The 22,476-nt window shown below is 42.1% G+C and overlaps 1 protein-coding gene across 1 annotated transcript; it reads right to left on the reverse strand.

Moving 5' to 3' along the window:
• Window positions 1–436: 436 nt before the first annotated feature.
• On the reverse strand, window positions 437–19,508 carry KLF5 (Kruppel like factor 5). Its single transcript, XM_040540404.1, has 4 exons — window positions 19,070–19,508; window positions 16,834–17,704; window positions 15,683–15,742; window positions 437–2,393 (listed from the first exon to the last, which is right to left on the reverse strand). Exons 1-4 carry the CDS (start codon window positions 19,292–19,294, stop codon window positions 2,215–2,217), a joined length of 1,335 nt encoding a protein of 444 aa, XP_040396338.1. The 5' UTR covers window positions 19,295–19,508; the 3' UTR covers window positions 437–2,214.
• Window positions 19,509–22,476: the final 2,968 nt, after the last annotated feature.

The following is a 22,476-nucleotide window of genomic DNA, read 5'->3' on the forward strand; positions in this document are numbered from 1 at the left end:
CCTGTTTTTCCAGAACATGGAAGGAACTTTGGGGGGAGAAAGTGCTTTCGAGCAACACTGTAGATGGGTGTGAACAGCTTTTACCTGATTTGAAAGTGGGAGAGAATTTGCATACTTCTTGTATGCACCCAATGAGTATTTTTCCCTTCCTATCACATGCCTGTGGATGGACTACTGCAACTGTTCTCAGCCTACTGCACACTTCCTTTAAAGTTCTGGTGGTAGAAAAGCACCCTGAAGTTAATACTTACCACTTCACATTTATTATTTTAATCATGGCAGGATGCAGAAGTGCTAGGTACTTTCCAAAGAGACAATCCCTGCTATGAAAGAACATGAATTCTTATTCTTAATTAGCTTAATATTGCTATGATTTCCAGTTTGTAATGAAAAAACAGAACTGTCATTGTCAAGAGCTACACAGGGCACACACACGCACATTAGGCACTTTGTTTTATTTTGCAAAAAAAAAAAAAAAAGTCTTTTATATATAAACCATTTCATTCTCTCTCAAAACATTCTACAACTATACAGCTGTTTGCTCCATCATTTGCATAGGAAATACCACAATACAAAAATAAGGTAGGGGGAGGCAAAAGAAGCAAAACAGCAACCAATTTATGCATGTGTTTCCACGTATAAACATTTGAAGCCTTACAAAATTATTTACATCATTTGTCAACTATTTACATTAAGAGCAACATTTCTAACTATAACAAACAAAACTATAATTTATCAAGTATATGTAAAATTGTCTTAAAAAAAAAAGAGTCTATCATATACCACAAATAAATAAAGACAAACAACAGTTTAAACAAAGCTAGGTTTTCCTGCAAGACCCTTTTTTGGTATTTTGATTGTTTATTTTACCCTTTGGTTGACAGCTTAATATTACGGCTTGTGAACTCCAGACACTTTTACTAGGTTTGTTTCATTTTCTCCTGTTGCCTGGCCAAATCCTACACGGTCTAACCTCATCTTTGGCTCTTCACTTACTATTTCAAGGCTGAACACTGTGGATCAAAGTCATTGTTAGCATAAAAGGGCACCACCTCACTGACTTCAGTGGAGTTTCAGCTACTTTTGTCAGCAGTAAATTCTCCCGTGTGTCCATCTCAACAGTGGATTAACTAAACTGCACTGTAATTTTAAATAAAATTACTGTATCCTTTACCTTCTAATAAATTATATGCAATATCCACATGAAACTAGATCATACTCGTGCTGAAACAGCTTAACATGTCTGTATATGAAAATTGCATCCTAAATCCTTCTTTTTAAAGTGATACTAAGTTTAGCTTATAGTAAGAGGTTTAGCATTCTGTATGTATCATAACTATCCCCACTATTTAAGCTTCCAACATTTACTTAACAGTTCATTCTAAATGTTCCCCCCTTTTAAGCAATTTGAAAACGAAATCCTGCTTTGAATATTCAGTGCACACCATTTGAGTTAACAGGTACAAAACATCTGAACATTTTGCTCATTTCTCTTAAGAAAAATGAAGCTAAGTTGGTATTGTTTTGAGAGGTATTTAAGTAACTTTTTTGTAAATGTGCCGTGTTATCAAATGTAAAACAACTGCTTTTTTTCAGATAATTCTTAGAAAAATTTTGTATTAAACCTAAAAAGCTGATTTGCATATTTACAAAATCTTTGTCATAGCAAACATGCAACATACAGAACAAAATGTTTTGTTCTATGGCTGTTTATGAATTTTTCTATGTATTTTATCTCCACAGAACGACTTAACATTAAAAAAAAACTAACAAACACAAGTACTAAATATGTCCAGTAAAAACCTGACAGATTACAATTCATGGCTTTTCCACTGCGTCCATTCATGTGTAGCCTCTCATTAATTCATTTACTAAACACTGTCACAATGACAGTGCTTTGGTCAAAACACCACAAGAGAAAAAAAAAGTGTAACGCTGCCATGTGTCAAGACATAATACTTGTAAAGAGATGAAACCTGCTGACTAAAGCCATATACATCATGAGAGCAAACAAATGACTTGAACACTCCGGTATTGTGATACAGTGTCTTCCCTTTTTCTGCATAAATATACAAAATATACATTTCCAGTTGCCTTTGAGATTTCTTTTAAATGGATAATCCATACTCAAAAATTAAACTCATTTTAGTTGTACGTCGAGAGTCAATAGGAAATTGCATAGATACAGAACTGCCTCAGCGACAAGTCCAGCTTTCAGTTCTGATGCCTCTTCATGTGGAGAGCCAGGTGATCGGAGCGAGAGAAGCTGCGGTTGCACACAGCGCACTGGAAGGGCTTTGCCCCTGTGTGCTTCCTGTAGTGGCGCGTTAATTCATCCGAGCGTGCGAATCTCCAGTCGCAGCCTTCCCACGTGCACTTGTACGGTTTTTCACCTGGAAAGACAGAAGGCAGAGCGCTGTCAGCTGTCGCTTCGTTTCCCAAAGAAAATCGGCGTGCGATCTCACCGACACTGCTGCTCAGTTTAAAGACGAAAAACAACAAAGGGGGAACTGATCCTTCCCAATTATTCACAGGCATGTTCAGCAGGCCCCAAATTAACAACCCCTTGTTTGTTTCAGCAAATTTTGCACTTGAACCTCTGATTAATGCTTCATTAAAATGGCACCACTTCGGAAACTTTCAAACATAAGCTCAGTATTTATCCAAGTCAGAGACAGCTACGATACAGAAAGGAACACAGGTTTTAAAAAAACCCTGCATGAAAAATATGGTTCCTCACATCCATCTCATTATGAGAGGGGGTTTAGAGGAAAGTCTCATAACAGTCAGGCCTAGTTTGTGATTGAACACTCGTACCTTTTAAAAATTTGTAAATTAAGTTAAACTGAGGTTTTTGAAAAGCTGAAACCAGTCTGAAACTGGAAGAAAGACTTCTATAAAGATTCCTTACAGCGTATAGATCTGTTTAAGATCTTCCGATGTGTGAACAAAGGTGCACAGTGTGCTACAAATACAACTGGGACAATATTTTCTAAAATGTCTGAGGCAATAAAATCTTGTGGTATTCTGGTTTGGGCTAGCTATATATAGAAGAAAGCATCTAAAAGACTGAAGTCCTCGTTTTCAGAATTAAATGTCTACAAGCAGGTGCTTAAATAGCCATATTTTAGAGGTGGCAAGTGCTTGCTTGTTTCTGCCAGCCTATGCTGATGTAGATGGAGCATGGCATCTTGCTATGTTACAGAAAATCTGAATACAACTTTGAAGTATCCTGCTAGACCTAAATACACTGGTCCAACCACCAAAAACACTTGCATTCATCCATTTTAAAACTACAAACAGGGTACTTGAAGCACCTCTGTAATTTATGGACTTGTTTGTTGAAATGGGAGAAACACGAAGCCATGAAGTCAAGATGACTTCTATGTGAAAAGAGAACTTTACATGTGGACATTCACCTGCTCAGGAGCTGGTATGGACATGATGTCACCATACAAGTAAGCTTCGTATAAATAAAGAGCCTAAGATTACCTATTTATAGGCTATTGGTCGACATTGGTTGACAAAAACACCTTTCAGTTCGCACAGTCAATTGCTATCCATATCCTTTATATTCATTTGATCCATTTGGCAAAGAGAGAAACAAAACTGAGTTTATGCGAGCACTTGGCAGTAGCTTCACCTGAAGCAGAATCAGACCAAGGCTGGGCTTTCAAAAAAATGCTTTCCAATACGGCTTACAGACCTTCTCCCTCTCCATTTGGTCTCAGACCTTTACCCTCGCAGTTGCAATCCTATAGCACTGTGGAGTGACTCATATTGTTCCCTGTTTTACCATCATGTTACCATGTGGAAAAAAGACAAGCCACTATCCTGCATTTCAACTGTTTGTTCTGCAGAAAACACCATTTGAGAAACTTTAGAACAGCAATTCAGAGTCTCTCAATTTTAATTTAAATAAAATTATGGAACTGGTTTTGTCTGTGAGTTTATACTGCTTCTGCTGATCAACTAAGTAGTAACCTTCCATCTACTAATAGCAGTAAAGTCATCTGTTTGTTCACCATGGGGAAGTACCTTCATACTTGCAGAATGATCACAACTAGAACGAGACCTCTAAAAGAAAAATTAACCAACCAAAATGCCTCCTCTTTGCACAAACGGCAACCAGGATTTATTGAAATCACAAAGAAACAATATCAAACATTAAGAAAACAACAAACCTGGGGCCTGAAATCACCTCCCAGAGTTCAAAATTATTTGATGGATGGTAAATCAGACCACAATTTCTTATAAATTTCTGTCATGGTTGAATTTACCCTGCCTGATACCAACCAAAGACTGGAGTATAGGATATTTGTATTTGTTCCATGCAGTGTAGACTGCGGGTTAAAATACACATCTCATTCAAACACAGCGCATAAAGCTTTTCTAACATTAGAGAAGCCAGCTGAGATAACGCATTTGGTCTTCATGGCAGAGTGACAGAAAAGGTCTCTATTCGGTGCAGGATCTTTTGCAGTATATACGTCATCCTTCATTTATTTAAATTGGGTCTTGCTATAATTCACATGGAGGTCTGTAAAAGTTTACACTGCTGATCCACAGGAATAATGCTTGAGTGATCTTCTGTGAATGTTTTTTTTGTGTGCGTGTTAAAACACACAGGAGTTGCACCAAAGTGTTAATTTTGCATTTGAAGCACCTTAACCCAAAACCAGTGTATTTCCTTTTCTCCTTTCTTTCCCCTCTTCCTCCATATTGGCTTTAAGCTCTCCTAATCAAATGTTTCTATCTGGTTTAGAATTATTCTTTTTTAACCTAAATCCAGGGTAGTCTCATTAAGATGACTCTGTAAGAGCTTCTGGACAATCTTTAATAAAAACTTTCACTTAAAACTGCCATAATTGTCAGTTGTAACTGCCCAGGCTTGTGATCCCCCCCCCGAACTCTAACTGCCCAGAGAGAGCATATCAACAGATGGGTCTCTGTATGCTCCCAAAGCGTTTACCAATTTTCAGAATTGGCAATGAGAGAAATGGTTCAAGAAGACAGGAAGATGGCACTTATCACGTAAGAGACCAGGACTGCCTGGAATAAAATGGATGAAACGGAGACCAGGAGACTAAACCCATGGTTTCTAAGCTTGGTGTTGAGGAGGTGTGAAGCATGTAGAAACTCACCAAGTGCTGCACTGCATTGTATTGAATAAGCAGTCTCAGAATTGTCCTGTACAGGTAGTACCTGACTCTAAAACCAAACAAAACTTCTGACCTCCCATTCTGACTCATTTGTGACAACACAAGTGGTGCGAAGACTCCTGGCATACGAACCACCAGAAGCCAGGACTGCGGTGAACGGTGTGGCTTGCTGGACACGACAGGCTCCCAGTCGGTGATGAATTCAATGGCAAGACCCCCACCACACTCCAGGGGACCCAGGTTCCCCGGGATATATCTAGAAACCTGCTCAGCTTACCCCACCACAGCAGTCACCTCACCTTGTAACGCTGCCACGGCCACGAAGAGCTCTTGGAAGCTCAGGGGAAAAGCCAGGTGGTGGGGCAGCGGCACGTGCAGAAAAGCCCTGCTGCCTTCTGCAGACCTGAGCTGAACTGAACAGTGTTCAGGGGATGCAGGGAGGGGAACAAGCTGGTGCCTTGCACAGATTGTTTTAACAGTGTTACTTTTATGTACTGGAAATTAAAGCCAGAATGCTGCTTTTAACCCCTGCTTTGGCTACCAGTGAGAACTGGAAAATGTATTTTTAGCGCCAATATAGAGGCCCAGATTATTTTGAATAAATCCTAGGGGTAAAATACTGAATATCTATGTTTGTAATGCTAGTTTCCGTTGGAAAGTTCTATTTAAGAACTGAATCAATTTCAAATGTTTTCCTTTTGGGCAAGGAGGAAGGGGAGCAAGAAAAAGAAGGTGGAGATTATTTTCACTCCTTTAAAGAAAGCGAAAGGACAACTAGCTGGTAGCATTTTCTCTCTCCTGGTCTATACACATGCTTTTTGTCGTTTAGCAGAAATAAGGATTTGGTTTAAGTTCTTGTGGCAAGGGAAAAAAAAAAAAAAAAGCCTCACGTTACATTTTCTGAAGTGATCCTACTGCTTTGCTACACTGACTTTAAAGCACTGAGCAATCCAGGCTTGAGGATTTATTTTAACAAAACAACAACAAACAAACAACACAGGTATACACAACAAGGGACACTGAACCTTTTATCCAGTATTTTCATTGGCTACATAGTAGTGTAAGATTTGTTTACTTTAATGATTGTGTGAAATACAGTAGCCGCGAAGTTTCAGAAATATTTGGTTTTCCTCCAGCAATTTAGGACTTCTATAGGGTGTTAAACCAAGAATGCCATTGGTCATCAAATACGAACGCAGTATAGCTCAGTTACTGGAACATGATCACTGTATCGAACAGATATTTCACTGTAAAAGCAAGAAAACAGCTAACTCCTCCACTTCAGGGGAGCTTCCACGGGATTTGTTAGAATGTCAACACTGTTCAACTAAAACACCATGGAGGAAGCTGGTACCGATTTCCAGCCAAATAGCACACTCCAGCCCTTTCTTCCCAAGCCAGAAATATTATACACAGCACTTCTGGGAAACAGAACTGCTTTCCTTTAAATTATACTTCAACAGGATAGGGATTTCATAAGTTTAATTGGATTTTTGCATAACCTCCTTCCAGTATCACTGATTTAAAATATTTTGCTAGGCTTATGCATCCCAAAATGTATTTTAAGTTCTTGAACTGTTAATAGGCATCCATTCTACAGTTTTAAAAATAAATTTGTAGAGCATGAGAACCAGGCTTGTACTCGAGCATAGAAATTTTAAGTACTAATGTTTAGTTTGGAAGGTCTTTTACAGAAAGTACCTAACAAGAGATAAGGGAGTTTAACCTGAAAGAAGACTATTTTTCTTGCAATGTGTTTGTCTGCCAAATATATATATACATATATATATATGTACACATACACACACACACACAATGCTTTAGGATTGCAAGATGTCAAAAAGATGTCTGGATATCTACATAAAACATGCTGACCATACTGGCCACTTCGACACACAAACAACCCCAAGGTAGATCCCAAGGTTTGGGATTCATGCTGATACCTCAAAAGCATTATCTGGACCGGTGAGTCACAGTGCTGGCTCTTCTCCTTTTAATTTATCTTCATGCGACACAGTAGTTTAAAAATACACCGAGTGCTTTCCTAATATTAATTCTACCTACTGGCAGTGACGGTTATTCCCATACTCATGCGGGTAAGGTACAGTGCCACCCACGGGGTGGAGGACGGTCATTCAGAAAACACTCTTTACCACGTTGACCTTGTTCTAGAAAATGCTTTAATTTAAGATGCTGTTTGGAAAAGAGTCACTGAAAACCTCCACTTGCGATGAATTTCTCCATGAACAAAAAAGTAAGCTTCCTCACCTCACCCAAGAAAAGACTTGTGTGACTTTATTTTTGTAATTCACTACTAGAATTACTTTCCTTAAATATAAAGCTGCAAACATTAGGGGCCAGACTTTCAAACCTAGAGTTAGTCAACTGCACTGGTATGCAGAAACCCAAATACAGGTATTACACCCACCAAAACCTGCAATGTCTCTTATTTTCTGTCAGAGCTATGAGCTTCTTTGAGAAAGAAAAAGCAGCACAGCTTTCAAACTGCAAAAACACGACATCTGATTACAGGCTCGTAAGAGTATAAAATGATCCCTCCTCCCAGTTTTCCGTCATTTTTATGTTACTTGTGTTTATCACGTGCAAGCTACCTAATGCTACGTGCTTTAAAGAGCGTTTGAGACCCACCTAAGTGTTTGCAACTACGGGCAAAGTATACAGGCCTCTGTCAAATGGAAATGCAAGGGAGTGCCTGCAGCCTCCACACGTCTCACAGAGCAAGCATGATGACTCCAGCGACTTAAAAAGGGACAATTTCACCCAAGGTCCCACATTTCAAGGCTGCTGCTGGACATGACAGAGAACAGAAGACACAGCCGACGTGAGTAAGCTGGCTAGAAGACGAAATGCCCGTTCTTGTTCTGTAGGAAAGTGTTTTCACCTGGTGGTGGAGAAGGGGGTGGGGAAGAGACCCCTTTGAAGTTCTGTGAGGAGGCACGCATCACCTTCATGAGTCACTGACAAAGACAACACGTTTCGGCTCTCTCCGTGCCATATCGCTGTCTGGCATCTGCCTCCTCAGGAGCGAGAAGACGGACGTGTCTGACAATAGCAGAAAGCCAGCCCCAGAAAGCCCAGACAACACGTAATCCCAGCCCAAACAGCAGCTGGCCTAGCTTTAGGGCAAGACTCAAACCCATCGGTACCAGAAAACACTCTTCTCCACTCAAATTACTTCCATGGTGCCAAGCGCTAGCCTTGAAACACGTGCGACCAGGTGTGATAAGAAGGTGGGAGGAAAAGCAGAAGTTTCTGCACCATAGCGATTGTACCTGTAGCATAGATTGTACTATGTCGTGTCCGGTTTTAAAACAGGCTATGAGAGAGATTTATCTGGCCCCCAAGTTTTCTGACACATTTGCTTTTAAATTTTTTCACATCTCAGAATCAGTTGTCTTATAGTTCCCTGACATATTACAATCAAATTTTCAGAAGAACTAGGAACAAATGTAGTGTTTTCCCTCTGTTTTAGCTTGCCTGAAATAGCTCCCCTCCAGGTTACGGCATCCCAGTTTTAAACTCTTTTCTCTTACAGCTGACTGGAATCAGAAACAGTTGCTTGGGCCCTTCTGCCCTCATTCGAAGTTTTTAGCTCTGAAAGTTCACCTAAAGTTGGACCTTCCTTCTGTCATTGACTATGCATTGTAGTCTTTGTTAAAAGCAGATTTTTACCTTCATTTGAGGCTTTTTTTTCCGGAGAAAGGACAGAAAGACGAAATTAAAAAAAAATAAAAAATCCCTCAGCTGCTTAAAAGCTCTTTAGTGCATCGAAATTCTCTGTGTTGTCCAAGACGGAAAGGGATTAGAAGGCTGACGGCACACAAAGAGGTTGAAGGAAATCCAGCTTATTTTGTGAGTGATGAAATAAATGTAGTCCTTGAAACATCCAGTCCCCCAGTGATATGAATGCATAACATATGCTGCACATTTAAAAATGTGATAAAAGCCTGTGCCTAGTACAGTAAGGGCTAATGGGTGACCATCAAGTACTATTTCACAACAAAACAGGATTTTAAGGAATCCCGTAACAGAGTTCCCTTTGGTAAGCCCCATCGCTGATAAATCAAGTAGCATTTGATCTTTCCAACAAAAGCATGAACAGGAGAAAAGGTAACTGTTTGGTAAGCAAATAGGACAGTCAAAAAACCTTATGCATCATTCCATTTCTGACTACAGCTATGTAAGGGCAGTATCTTTCTCAGAGTTCCCACCAACGCCCGAAGCTCTCTTGTTTTGCTAAGTGTTGTCTTACGCAGTTCAAGGATTACCGGGGAATCTTGACTGGCCTGTGAAACGGTTTATTTTCTTTCTGGCATAACATTCTGTCTTAACAGAGGTGGTCTCTCCACAAGGAGATATGCAAACAAAGAGGAAAGGAATTTTTTCTAAGTAGGTTTATAAGAAATCCATGCCATCTGGGGTGCATGGCCGTGTCTACAAGTTCTGTGCTGAAGAACACATTTCCTCATCCACGCCTGTGGTGCAAGAACAGCTCTTTAGCTCTCATACCAATAACACTGGCTCTTGTGTAGTCAGATAAGAGGTGCTCTTAAAATGGAATTCATTAAACATGTACTGTAGACTTCCAGATTTCCATCTACTGTATGCACACACAAAAAAAACTGAAAGCAATACATTAAAGCTATTTTAATTCAAAGCGAAGTGCTGTACACTTGCCAAAATCAAAGGTTTTAATATGTCCTTAATCAGAGTTGTTAGAGATCACCGAATATAAATAATGCAGCCTGACAGGACAGGAATGCTGCTACCAAGATACTCAGACTAAACTAGGACATTACTTACATGTTTCTAATCTTTCACCGATGGGAGGTGCAGGTCATCTAACAAACAACAAACACCACCACTCACAACACGTTCTGTGGAACCAGGAATCAATTGTCCAAGTCAAGCTCAGAAATTAATTATAATAAGGAATGTCTAATCAAATAATGGAAAGTTTTAATCACTGGCAATTGCTGTGAATCTTGGACTATATTAGTGTATGTAGGGCGGTCTCAAAATGAACTATATTTAAATCCGGTCTCTTAGGTCAACAGTTTCCTTATCAGGAATCAAATATCCTGGAACTGAAGTTTAATCCTCTCAGGGAGCAATTGACAGAAACAACACTGTTTTTTTGTTGTTTTTGCTTTAAGCTTTCATGCTCAGAGAGACTTTCTAGGCTTTTAATCAAACGGAAAATGTTAGGCTTTTCTTTTAAGTATCTCAAGTCTAGCAGGAGTATCACTCACCTGACACCTTGGAATTTCATCCCTGCATCCTAAAAATTGAGTGCCACACACTGACGTGAATGACCGGTAATATTTAATTAAAACTTAGCCTTATATTGCTAAGACTTCACCCAGAAAAGAGCAATGCATTCAAACATACCTCGTTTAGGTTATGACTACAGATAAAGAACTGAATCAATTAATCCAAAGGTCTGCAATCATCCACAAAGTGTTTGAAAAATGCATTATTTTCCCTTAAACTGTGGTTTGCAGAGGAAAATAATGTACTTCCATTTCTCACACAGGCAACTAATGGATTTAGCAGAATTCATAAATAAAAGATACCAACATATTCTCCAGCAGTGTCTAGCAACACTGCACTTTAATGCACTTTGTCAACAATTTTATTTAACTCTCCTCCATTTTTCCTTATTCTCTCTACCAATGACGGCATTTACTGACATCTCCTTAAAGCATAATCTGTACAACTGACTCATTCAACGGTTTAAAGAAACAGAATCTGCATGGAAATATTACTTAATGGTTATTTTCATGATCCAAAAGATTTTTCCAAGATAAAGTGTTGCTACAGACACAGAAAGCTGCTACCATGAGCGAGGCAGAGCCTTGCGGAGCTTCAGTTTTCCACTCGTACAACACAAACGAAATCCTTCGTTTAATTCTCAGGATGATTTGAGTCAATACGTGGTTTTGTGAGGTGCTTTATTTCCAGTAGGAGTCCAATACTGCTCGTCTTTCCTTCCAAAGAACAGGCATCCTGAATGCCTGGCAATGCCATACGGTGCCACCATTAACACGCATACATGTACAGCTATGGCAAATTCAGAACACAAAGTCCTGAGGAGTGCTAAGGTCTACTGCACACAACTGGTTCTAATTCTGGTGTACCATCACAGGCTAATTCTGGATCGATTGAGGCAGAGATCTAAATTAAAATGAAACGTTTAACACCTTGAGGAACTGCACAAGATAACAGCTGTCCCATGCCTATGTAACATTTGAAGTAACTAGGGACAGTGGAAGTATTTCGAGTGCATCTCATTTAGAGAAATGCTATTTCTCTGGAGTTATCTCCGCTTCGACTTCCCATCACCAAATACAAACTAGATCTATAGATAGAGATGAAATAGTTCTGCAGTTAATGTTAGAAACTATTAATGGCAAACCCACCATGTGATCAGAGAACATGCCTGTACAAAGACTCTGTATACGGAAAACCAATATGCAGCTGGAAAATGTCCTCGATGTGTGCGCCTTGATGTGTTCAAAACAATGACAGATTTTCCTCTAAAAAACATACACAATTCTCAAGAGTGCGGCTGTTCAAGGAAATAATAAAAAACATCCTAGAGCCAGCAGCACTGCTGTAGTATCACAGGTAGGGTACAGGTAGGGCATTCCAGGTGCCTGCATATCAAAGGCTCAACTTCAAGAGTCCCAAATTTTTACACATAAAGAAATGCAACAGGCAAAGTTACAGGACCGCTGTTTCTAAAGGATAGTTTGATATATATATATGTGTGTCTACTCAGACATCACAGAAGATACCTAATGATGTTTCTGTGCAACAGGCAGTGAACTGCTTTGCACTGACATTTGGCACGTTTTTCTAGTTGGACACAGAGCTGTTATGCCTGTGCCTTAAGGTAGTTTTCATGCTGAACAGCCTGCAATAAATGCCTAACACCCCCCCCACATTATACACACTAGTTGCACAATACAAGTTATGAAACTAAACTCGTTTCATGACTAACAGGTAAAATCATTTTAGAAGAAAATCCCTGCTTCAAGATGTCAAAAAAAAAATCCAATCTATTTTGACAGATGCTCCAACAGGTACTTCAGCACGCTGAATATCACTCTGCCCATTTCAGGAATAACTAATACCGAGTTAAGATAGCACGCTGAAATATTTAAGCTATTCAAACACACTGGACATCTGCTCCAGAACTGCACAGAGATGGACGCACTATGTTGCGTTATCTTTGCAGCAGCTGAATATTTGCTTATGTTCCATGTTTTGGGTTACCAGTTTACCAACAACCAAAATTTACTTTGCAATTTACAAATGCTAAAGCATTATCTAAAGGAAGGAAAAAAAATGTATGCCTGCTTCAGCAACTGGAACATTAACCTTGCTTAGTTGTTTACGTGAATATTGGATTCCAAATCAACAGCGAAAGCGTGAATACAGAGTCCAGCATAATTTAATTAGATAAGAACTATACCAGTTTATACTATCTGACTCACTGCAAGGTAAACACCTAAGAAAAAAAGTACAGGATTTTCCTCTTGTGCGCTTCCTCCAGTTTTATTTAAACATAGAAGTCTGACGTGTTCATATTTGAATTCTAGAGAAAGACTATAGCCTGCATTCCACCTATCAAAAATAACATTTTCCTTAAGTTTGTTCTCAAAGAACATCTATTAGACTCAGTGAAAGCCATTCAGAACAGAAAGACTGCTAAATAAATACTGTGAAAAGGCTGAGATTTTCCAATACAAAAGGAAAACCATAAGGTCTGTCTTGACTTTTAATGGCAGACAAACTTTGCTGCAGGCTCTTTTATTTTAAGATGACAGATTGCTGAGAAGGGCGGGGACTGGTTGGGATGAGAGAGAGACGGCAGCCAATTTTAAAAGGTATTGTTAAGAAACTAAGAATAAGGAGAAAACAACTTCAGTGGTCCATGATTACTAAAGAACGGGTTTAGCCAGATAAACAGGTCTGCTGTCCCTGAAGGGATTTGAAAGAATATCACACACAACTTTATTAAAATGGATTACGTGACAATTACTTCAGACTTTGAAGGTAAAAGCTTCACAAGTCTTAAAAATAATAAATTAAAATCAAAGCTCAATAAACACCGTATGAACTCATAGTTCTGGGGGATGGGGTGCACAGAAAACGGACTGTATGCACACAGAAACACACCCTCAAATTCAGTCCTCGGTATCAAGTCCCTCTCCTCTGAGGTCAGTAGGGAGATTCCCCTGAAGTCCTGAGGGAGCTGGGCCCCCAGCATAACTCAGTTGCCCTGAGATTGCGTCCACCCTTGTTAGTTAACATTCAGTTAATTGATTTACGTGGTTTCGGAAGCATCAGAGGTCCTGCTCGTTAATCGACACATTTCAGACGTATGTTATGAGGGAGATTAGAATCTGTACTGGAAATCTTCAAGTATTAAATGAATATTCAAGAGAGTTAAACTAATCCAAACTCTGAAATAATGCAGGTAACAGGATATGGACTCGCATTCTTGCATGTTAACACTTTAGACAGTTTATCCCTTCATTCACCTCCCCAGAAGACCCTTTGTATTCCAGGCTTGCCTAAATTCACTAGATTTTTATCTAAAACAACATTCTTGTTTCCATGAATACATCAGCTTCTCTGACCTTTGCACATTAATCCACATTTCTAAGGTCAAACATCTACAGGTTAAAAAAAAAGTGAAGGTAACAATAAACATTAGTGACCCTAAGCAATGTATATTAATGATGTACACATACTTCTATGCACACAAGCATTAACTTTTAAAACCTAGTCATTACTGAAAGTACAAAAAATACAGATTTATTTTAAAAAGGGAATGTGTACATTTCAAATGAAGCCTAAGTAATGCTCATTTTTAGAGTAGAACTTCGTTTTTATCTTCTACCTAGTTATCGTATATAGCAAGTCACATATTTAAAACCGAGATTCAATTGCTGGCTGAAATGCGTAAGTGCACAGACACACACTTACAGATTATTTATTAAAGAGCAGTAGTATTGGACTCTCTGACATTATTCAGGTTTATAGCCTCACAAAATATCTTTATTAAGCTAGTTGGTAATGAGTGAATTTATATGTATCAAAAATGTGTGTTCTTGTTTAGTCTATTACTACAGTTCAGCAATAATCCTTGTACAATTGCTTTTAACTTTTTACTGTGATTGCACCACAGATAACTCTTTCATTTATCACAACAAATTTTCCATAGTAACATTTAGCCTGGAGATGCTCAATTTCTCTACAATACTCTAAAGATACATTCAGAGCAGCTGCTGAATACACAGCCTTGTTTCCAGAGATACTGAAATATTTTGTTAGATCATAGCTCGTGTTCTGTTCTGTTGACTTTTGGGTTAAACTTAGGTGAAATCCCATTACTTGAACGGCACAACCACAGTGTTGACAGCCTGCTTCACTAAGCGAATTGCTTGAACTGTGACTCCTGTTTTGCTTTGGATTGATGTTTATGCATAAGAGTTTGCATTCACACTCCATTTTAAAAACAAGAGTAGTAGCCCTCTCATTTTATTTCTATGGAGAAAAACAAAAAAAAAAAAGCAATTGTCTTTTTACTGTAAAGATTTAGCATGACCAGTTTTATATTAAGATCCCAGCAAAGAACTGTCCTAATAGCTTCAAACGTGCTGTTGGGAAGCTAGGTATTTCTCCCCCTACCTCCCTTTCTTGTCATGCTTTCTGTCTACAGGAGTCCACTCTCAAGAGCAGACCCTGCGAAGTTTTGCCTTCAAATAACTGTCCTTTGAAGGCACGGCTTGTGTGTGCGTGGATAAGCAAAGCTTTGTCCTGAGCTTGGCTCGGTGCAGGCCCACGAACTGGGACTGTCTGTAGCTGCAGGCAGAACTTGATCAAGGTACAAACACAAACGTTACACACAGTTTTCATTTTCATTTCCTCCATTTTAATGTCTTTCACCAACAAAAAACTGAAATGAAGTCTCTGTGCTTTTTAATGTAGAACGATTTGTCTTAAAAAAAAAAAAAAAACAACAACAACAACAAAAAAACACACTTAATGCTAAGGACTATTTAAATGGAGCTACCTGAGGAATTTTCATGACCTTTCTGAAAAAAATTAAGTAATTCTAACAGGTCAAAGATAAAGCTCAGAATAGAAAATTCTATTTATTTAGATAAATCTTTAAAATTAGAGCACTTACTATGCTGAATTCATTATTCACAGGAAACAAGTCCTATTTTTTTGAAAAGCAGTATTTCCATCTGTTTTATTCTTAACTGATTTGAGTTTCGTATTGTAAAAGGTTCAACAAAACTGCATTAAGAACAAAAAGAATTCTTACTAACCAAGCCTGAAACTTTTCTTAACTGCCAGCCTGATCTCATACCACTTTACAGAAAACAGGGAGAAGATGGCAGATCAAACGCTTCTGCCTTTACAAAAGATGTATAACCCATTAACGAGCAAGACACAGCGAGAGAGTGAGTACATACCCGTGTGAGTTCTCAGGTGCGCTTTTAAGTGAGAAGACTTTGTATAAACTTTCGTGCAGCCTAAAACAAAATAAAATAAGATGGAAGAGAAATGTTTCAGTAGGGAAAATAGGAACGCTCCACATTACATTTAAACTTCCTCATGCAGTGCTGAGGTACTATCTGGAAACATTTAAGTTTATTACCTTCTGGCACCATAATCATTTAGAAGTATAATTTAATAGAGAAAGCTCCTAGGAGACATTGCCTTACATAGAAAAAAAAAAATATATGTTTCTGGTAGACTTAATACCTTCTAATGTAGTGTAGAACAATCTACGTATAGTAACACCTGCTACATAAATTAACAACTCAGAGACAGACTTTTTTTTCTTGAATTTCCTAAAGAATTTGCTCAAGCCAGTCTGTGTTGTTGTTACCCAGGACTCTACATCACTTTTCCATTATGCAGTTATCATGCTGCACACCGATCAGGCAATACACCACTGTGAGTAGTATTTGTAAAGGGAGAGAGAACCAAGAGCTGCGATTTCTAGGTGTGCGCAGAGCAGTGTCAGCGTCCTGCATCTGGCACCACGTATTACTCGAAGGAAAGGGTTGTAGAGTCAGGTTCCTCTTCCAGTGCAATATAATAGAAAGATAGGCTCGAAGAGAATTTATCTGTAGACAATTTTCAAAGGTAGCTTTAATGGATTTATCTAGGCAGCTGAATTCCCTATTTGTACCAGGGGAGATACAGCCATAGCCTTGGCTGCCAGGAACTGAAGCGAGTCTTTCAGCGTCAGATTCAAGCTGAGCTTCTGCTCCATCACAGGAGCTGGAGAGGCAAGAGCATGAGCTGGACAGCCACGCTGACTTTAATTAGAGAAGTGGTTTTTTGTTTTGTTTGTTTGTTTTTAATGGAATACAACTTTTATAACACAGGAAAGTGAGCTCAGGAGTTTAAGAGGGTAACAAATGACACAAAGAAAATGATGTGCATTATTTGAAGAATGTAAATACACACCACACAAAATAAGATGCTGAAGAAAAAAATATATTTTAACGAGAAATTATTTGTTTCTCTAAGCATACTATAGCTGAAAGAAAAGACTGTGATTAATCACACTTTCTTATCACAAGAGCTCAATTTTCTGGAACACGTTGCTTACCAGGATAGTCACAGTAGTGAATGCGTCTTTTCTCCAAATCTGGGTTACTTCTTCTGTTGTATCTGACTGGCTGGATGTTCTGGGGAGTTATTGGCAGAGTTGCTGGCAAATTCGGGTTGTGAATTGCCAGCTTGGAAGCTATAGTTGCGGCATATGACGGAGGAGGGGTTAAATTCTGTAGCATCTCTGCTTGTCTGTCTGGACTCCCAGGCTCTGAGCTTGGGGGCGAAGGGGGGAAGTAAGTGGCTTGCTGCTGAAGAAACTGGTTTGGCATGGAGTAGGTGCAGGGGGGAATACCCTGGAACTGTTTCATTGCAGTCTGTGGAACCGCTGAGGAGAGGGTGTTAAGGCCTGCCATGGCTGACGGCATGGAAACATTGCTAAGGGAGTCCATGACGGCTGCCTGAGGAGTCGTGGTGGGCATATCTAGATCCGGCGAGCTCAAGAGCTGATACAACTGGCCTTGCTGGGGCGTGACGGAGAGATGAACGTCTGGAGTTGGAAGCTCCTGCTTGATGAAAATGTTGTTCACGTCGGGAGTTTGGTGAGAGCTGAAGATGCTGGTAAACTCGGGAAGGGCCTGAGTAGGGGCAGGGGCTGGGGCAGTAGTTTCACTCTGGTGGCTGAAGATGGTGACGGGTTCGGTCTTGATGTGGGTTACGCAGGGTCGCTGGGATTTGTACAGGCCAGTTCTCAGGTGACTAATGTCAGGGAGGAAGACGTTCATGTTGATGCTGTAAGGCAACCCTTCACTGTCAGTGAAGAACTGGTCTACAACTGAGGCACTGTCTCGTCTGTACTTTTTATGTTCGGGGATGACCGGGACGGGCGGAAGCTGAGGCGCCAGGTATTTCTCCATTTCACATCTCGTCTGCAAAAAGAAAATGTAGGATAACCCCCATGACTTGTTACCCACTGAGAAACAAGATGGCACACACGTCGCGTGAGACTTCAGAAATAAAAAAACAATGCTCCTTAGCCAACCCCGAGTTAAATACAGAGGAAGTTTTAAATAAAAAGCTGCCTTTTATAACCGGGAGGTTAATCAACATCATCAAGAACGGGAAGGTAAAGTGCCGGCACGCAGAGCAAGCACCGAGACCGATCCGATGCCTGGGCGTACGACAAACTTTTCATCTTTTATGTCTACAAGACAGCACTACACAGAGGAATGACAGGCTCCGTGTCTAATCTACAGATCTGGTGCTCGGGAATTCACTGTTTAACGAGGCTGCTGCCGATCTGCTTCGCCCGCGCCGCTTTGAAATGCGAACTTTAAAAAGCCACATCCTCGGCTGGCTATCCGAGCGCTTCAAACGATGTTTATACGCATTTGATTCCTGCGCTTCCAGGATTTCTCGTGCTTGGAAGAAGGGCGTTTGATGAGAAACACGGAGTGTAAAGATATAAATAACACCGAATAAAAGGAAGGCGGGCTGACTACGCTAGCGTGCCCCTCGTGCGAAGCGTCCTGGGGACTACGTTAAAAATTAAAAAAATAAATCTGCACGGCATGTAATTGGTTAACAGCGTGCTCAACACGTCCCTATTCATGCCTCGGTGCCGGGAGAGCTCTTTAATTACTAAGGATCGTTCCCTTGGTGTAGTGGTGCGAGGGAATCCGTGGGTGGCGAGCGCCTGATGCATGCCTGGTACAGTCATCGGCAAAACATTTATCGTGCACTCTCCAGTGGGCAAATGCTACATTCCCCCTCGCCCTGTCAAGAAGACGGCGCTCATTCCAGATCCGTTTAGCACCCGAAAAGAGAAAGCAGCTGCCAGGCAGCAACCCCTGCCCCAGAGCGGCTTTCGAGCCCTTCCTTCAAAGGCAGACCACCAGAAAACAAAACAAACACACCGGCCCGGCGCTTTGATCCGGGGCTGCCCTAACACGCCAGACAGCTTTTTTATTTTTTTAGTTTTTGGGTTGTTCCCCCCCCCCCCCCTCCTGTTTACAAGCCAGGGGCAGCCCGCTTTGAAGCCGAGCCCCCAACCTGCGGCTCCCCCAGCAGCCGACCCGCTCCCCATCGGGTTTCTGGGACGGGCACGGAGCCCCCCGGTGCGTGCCCCCCACCCCAACGCAACCCCACCCGGGGCAGCACCGGCGGCTCCCAACACTCCCGGCTCCCCCCGACCCGTCCGACGGACGGCACACCCGGACGGCACCCTCTCCTCTCCTCTCCTCTCCTCTCCTTCCTCCTCCTCCTCCTCCTCCTCCTCAGCCCCCTTCGCCTACCTGCACCATCTCCTCCGCCGGCAGGGTCGCGCCGCCGCCCCCGCCGCCCCCCGGGTGCTGCTGCTGCTGTTGAGGGGGCGGCTGCTGCTGCTGCTTCATGTCCTCCCCGGGGAAGATGGGCGCCTCCCTGGCCCCCAGCACGGGCTTGAGCTGCGCGAACACCGGCTCCTCGGGCTGCTGCACGGCGCCCAGGCGGGCGCTCATGCTCAGCACCCGGGTGGCCATGAGGCGAGGCGGCGGCGGCACGGACCCAGCGGTGCTGGGCTCTGGGCGGCTCCGGCTCCTGCTCGGCTCTCGCTGCCCAGGAGCCCCAGCCCAGCGCGGCCCTCAGTGCCTCCGCCCGTACCTGGCCGCGGGTGTCTATCGGGCGGCACACGCCCGCCCCTATCCCCCCCTCTCCGCCCCTATCTCCCCCACTCCGCCCCCCGCACCCCACCCGGCGCGGGGAAGGGGCCGGCCCTCAGGGCCCGCGGGATGGCGGCGGGCTCCTCCCCGCGGCACGGCACGGCCCGGCACGGCACGGGGCGCTTCGACAAGTGGCCTTCAGCCCGGGCCCCTCTCGGGTTTTAATGTCATTTACAACCCTCCGCGGTTGGGTATAACCGTCTTGCCCATCTCTCGTCTTCGAAAGGGGGGTTTTAAGCCGGTCACTTGAAATTTATTACTATTATCGATATTGTTTTTTGTCCCGGAGGCAACTCGTGCTCGAAACCTGCCGTGAATAAATTTTGTTGTTACCGTACGCATTGCTGCCGTGTGCTGAGAAAAGTGCTGTGATAAAAGTGTGTGGAAGAAGGGGAGAGGAAAAAAGTGGAAGGAAGCAAAAAGGAGAGAGGAAAACATTGAGGCATGGTGTTGCTCTCTCACCCCTTTTTATTCTTTTTATGATTATTTTTTCCCCTCTCGGGCAAGGCGAGTTTCTGTCAGCGCACTGGTTTTGAGGTGTGGTTTCGGCACAGAGCGATTCTGCTGCAGGGGCAGGCCAGCGAGCTGGGCTCCCTCAGGTTTCACCACAGGAGGAGGAGAAGGAAGGAGGGATGCCGTCCTTCTGCACAGCCACAGAGGTTTCACACCGTGTGGGTTGCCTACCAAAAAAAAAAAAAAAGGAAAAAACCACCACCAAAACCTTTCCACCCTCCTGCTGCCCTGTGGTCCCGGTTTGCACGGAGGGAAACTCCGGGTCTGGAGAAATGTTGCCCTCCCCACGTTCACCCCCTGTCATTTACAGACATGGCTCTTTTTCCATGGCAAAAAAACATAAATAGCATTTCTCTGGGCAGCCTCGCACGCCTCCCAGCCCGTGCAAGGAGGCTGTTGCACGGTCTGGGTGCAGAAGGCCAGTCACGGAGCCCGGAGGAGCGCAGCACAGCATTTCCCTGCACGAATCGGCTGGTTAGCAGCCTGTAGCCGCTTGGTGCCCCTTATTCCTAATGTGGGTCCGGCTGCTCCGTCAGTGCAGCCCTTAAAGTAGTGCAGACTGATTTCCATCCACCACTAGTATGTATTCAGTTCATACAGTGTGTTAACTTCAGCGTCGTTTCCCCAGGACTCATCGCCAGCATTTCTTTTTTCCATTCCAGCCTGGAAACAGGTGTTTTAGCAAACAGGTCTCGTTTGGGGTTTGTGCGATGCCCCTCACATAACCCTGTTTTATCTCAGCAAGGCTTCAGACTGCGGTTGTGACCCTCGGAAACGACGAGTTTGGTGCAAACTGCTCTGTAACAGCTTTAAAAATGTGCTGTCCGCACCTTATTTCAGCTGTAATTCTCCTAGAAGACCAGCGGGAACGCGGGGCTAGGCAGCATCTGGCGGAGCACATACGCCCGTAACTTTCAGACATTTATGTAAATTGCATGGCTGTAGTAACTGAAATGTTTCTGAGACTTGCATACTTTAATTACACGCTTTACCTCCGTCTGATTAAATGAATGATAAACAGATAATTTCAAAATTGTTTTTTTGTTTTGCTTTGTTTTATATATGTACATTTATAAAGGGCCTGCTCTGGCAGACGCTTTGGCAGCTTAATTAGGGTGGTATCACCGAGTAAGGCTCTGTGTATACTTACACATTTTCAGAAGCAGCTCTGAATGTCTTTAATTTTTTATTTTTCTTTTTAAAGGATGCAGTTAGGTCTGAACTGCAGGTAAACAAATCCAATCCCATCTCCATGTTTTTGTGCTAATGACGGGCCCAGTCCTACAGTCTTCTGTCAAGCAGCAGTTGATGGAAGATTACTAAAGAGCAGGCAGTTTTGAAAGGGTCAATCTTTATTTTAGCATTCCTACTGTCACTAACGATTAAACAGGCAAGTCGGATCAACTCTTGTTCCTACTCAGGTTTGCTGCTTATCTGACCTACACAATGCTGTGCTATTTAGCTTAGAGATAGTCTAAATGAATGTTTATGTCCAGGCAAAAATTATTTGATAGCCTGTTTTAAGAATTTCCACTATTAGTGGATTTTGTACCTCTTTCAGTGAATAAATTTTGTTTACAAATTGAAGGCCAGTGATGAGCTGCCAACTAATATCATCTAAATAAAATTGAACAGTTTGCTCAGAATTAATCATCAGAAAAAAAATACAAGTTTGTTGTTATAATAATTTCTGAACATCTCTGTTTCTTCTCTGATTCTGCAGAGTCAGAAGTGAGTTTACACTTGAGCAGACAAATTTGCAGCAGAAAAAAAAAAAAAAGAGTAAGCTCTTTTAAACCCAGCTCAGCTCCGTCGTGTAAGCGAGAACTTTGGCCGAAGCATTTGGGAATTACTGTAAGCGATCCCTCATTCCCTTGCAACACAGTTCTCCGAGCATCTTACAACAGAGAACTCGAGGTCTTAGGTTCCTGTCCCACAAAGAGAAACTGGGAAATAAAATGCGGGACGGTGAGAGCCTGGAGATGGATTTGTGAAGGACGCCTTCCGATGTGTTTAGTCACTGATAAGAGAAGTACGGCGCTCCGCGCTGGGAAGAACATTGCTGGGTTTAATGAAAAAGGGTTAAACTTTCTGAAACTATGTAAATGCTCCAGGTTCTGGGCGGGCAAGGATCCAGACATTCTCAATGAATGTAGACTCGATTGCTTTGAACTCCCTTGTTCTTTGCATTCCTCTTCGCTTAGTAGTGCTGTACCCATTAGGGAAGACAGGAGAAAACAAGAACAAATGTCAGGTCCCAGGCAGTCGGAGCTTGGCGGCGGTGGAGCCCAGCACTGTCTTGTGGGAGAGCGGTTGGGGCAAAGGAGTTCAGGACCAGTGGAAGGGATGGAGACTAAAAAAGGTTTACCTTTTTAACCAGTTCGTCGGCTGCATGAGGTGCACCTTTAGGCAAGGAACCTGTGCCCTCTGTGCTGGCGAGAAGGAAAGGGGGCCAGAACTTGAGTGGAGTGGAGGGGAGGGGTGGAAAG

The sequence above is a fragment of the Cygnus olor genome, chromosome 1 (assembly GCF_009769625.2).
Source record: "Cygnus olor isolate bCygOlo1 chromosome 1, bCygOlo1.pri.v2, whole genome shotgun sequence".
NCBI classification, from domain to species: Eukaryota; Metazoa; Chordata; class Aves; order Anseriformes; family Anatidae; genus Cygnus; species Cygnus olor.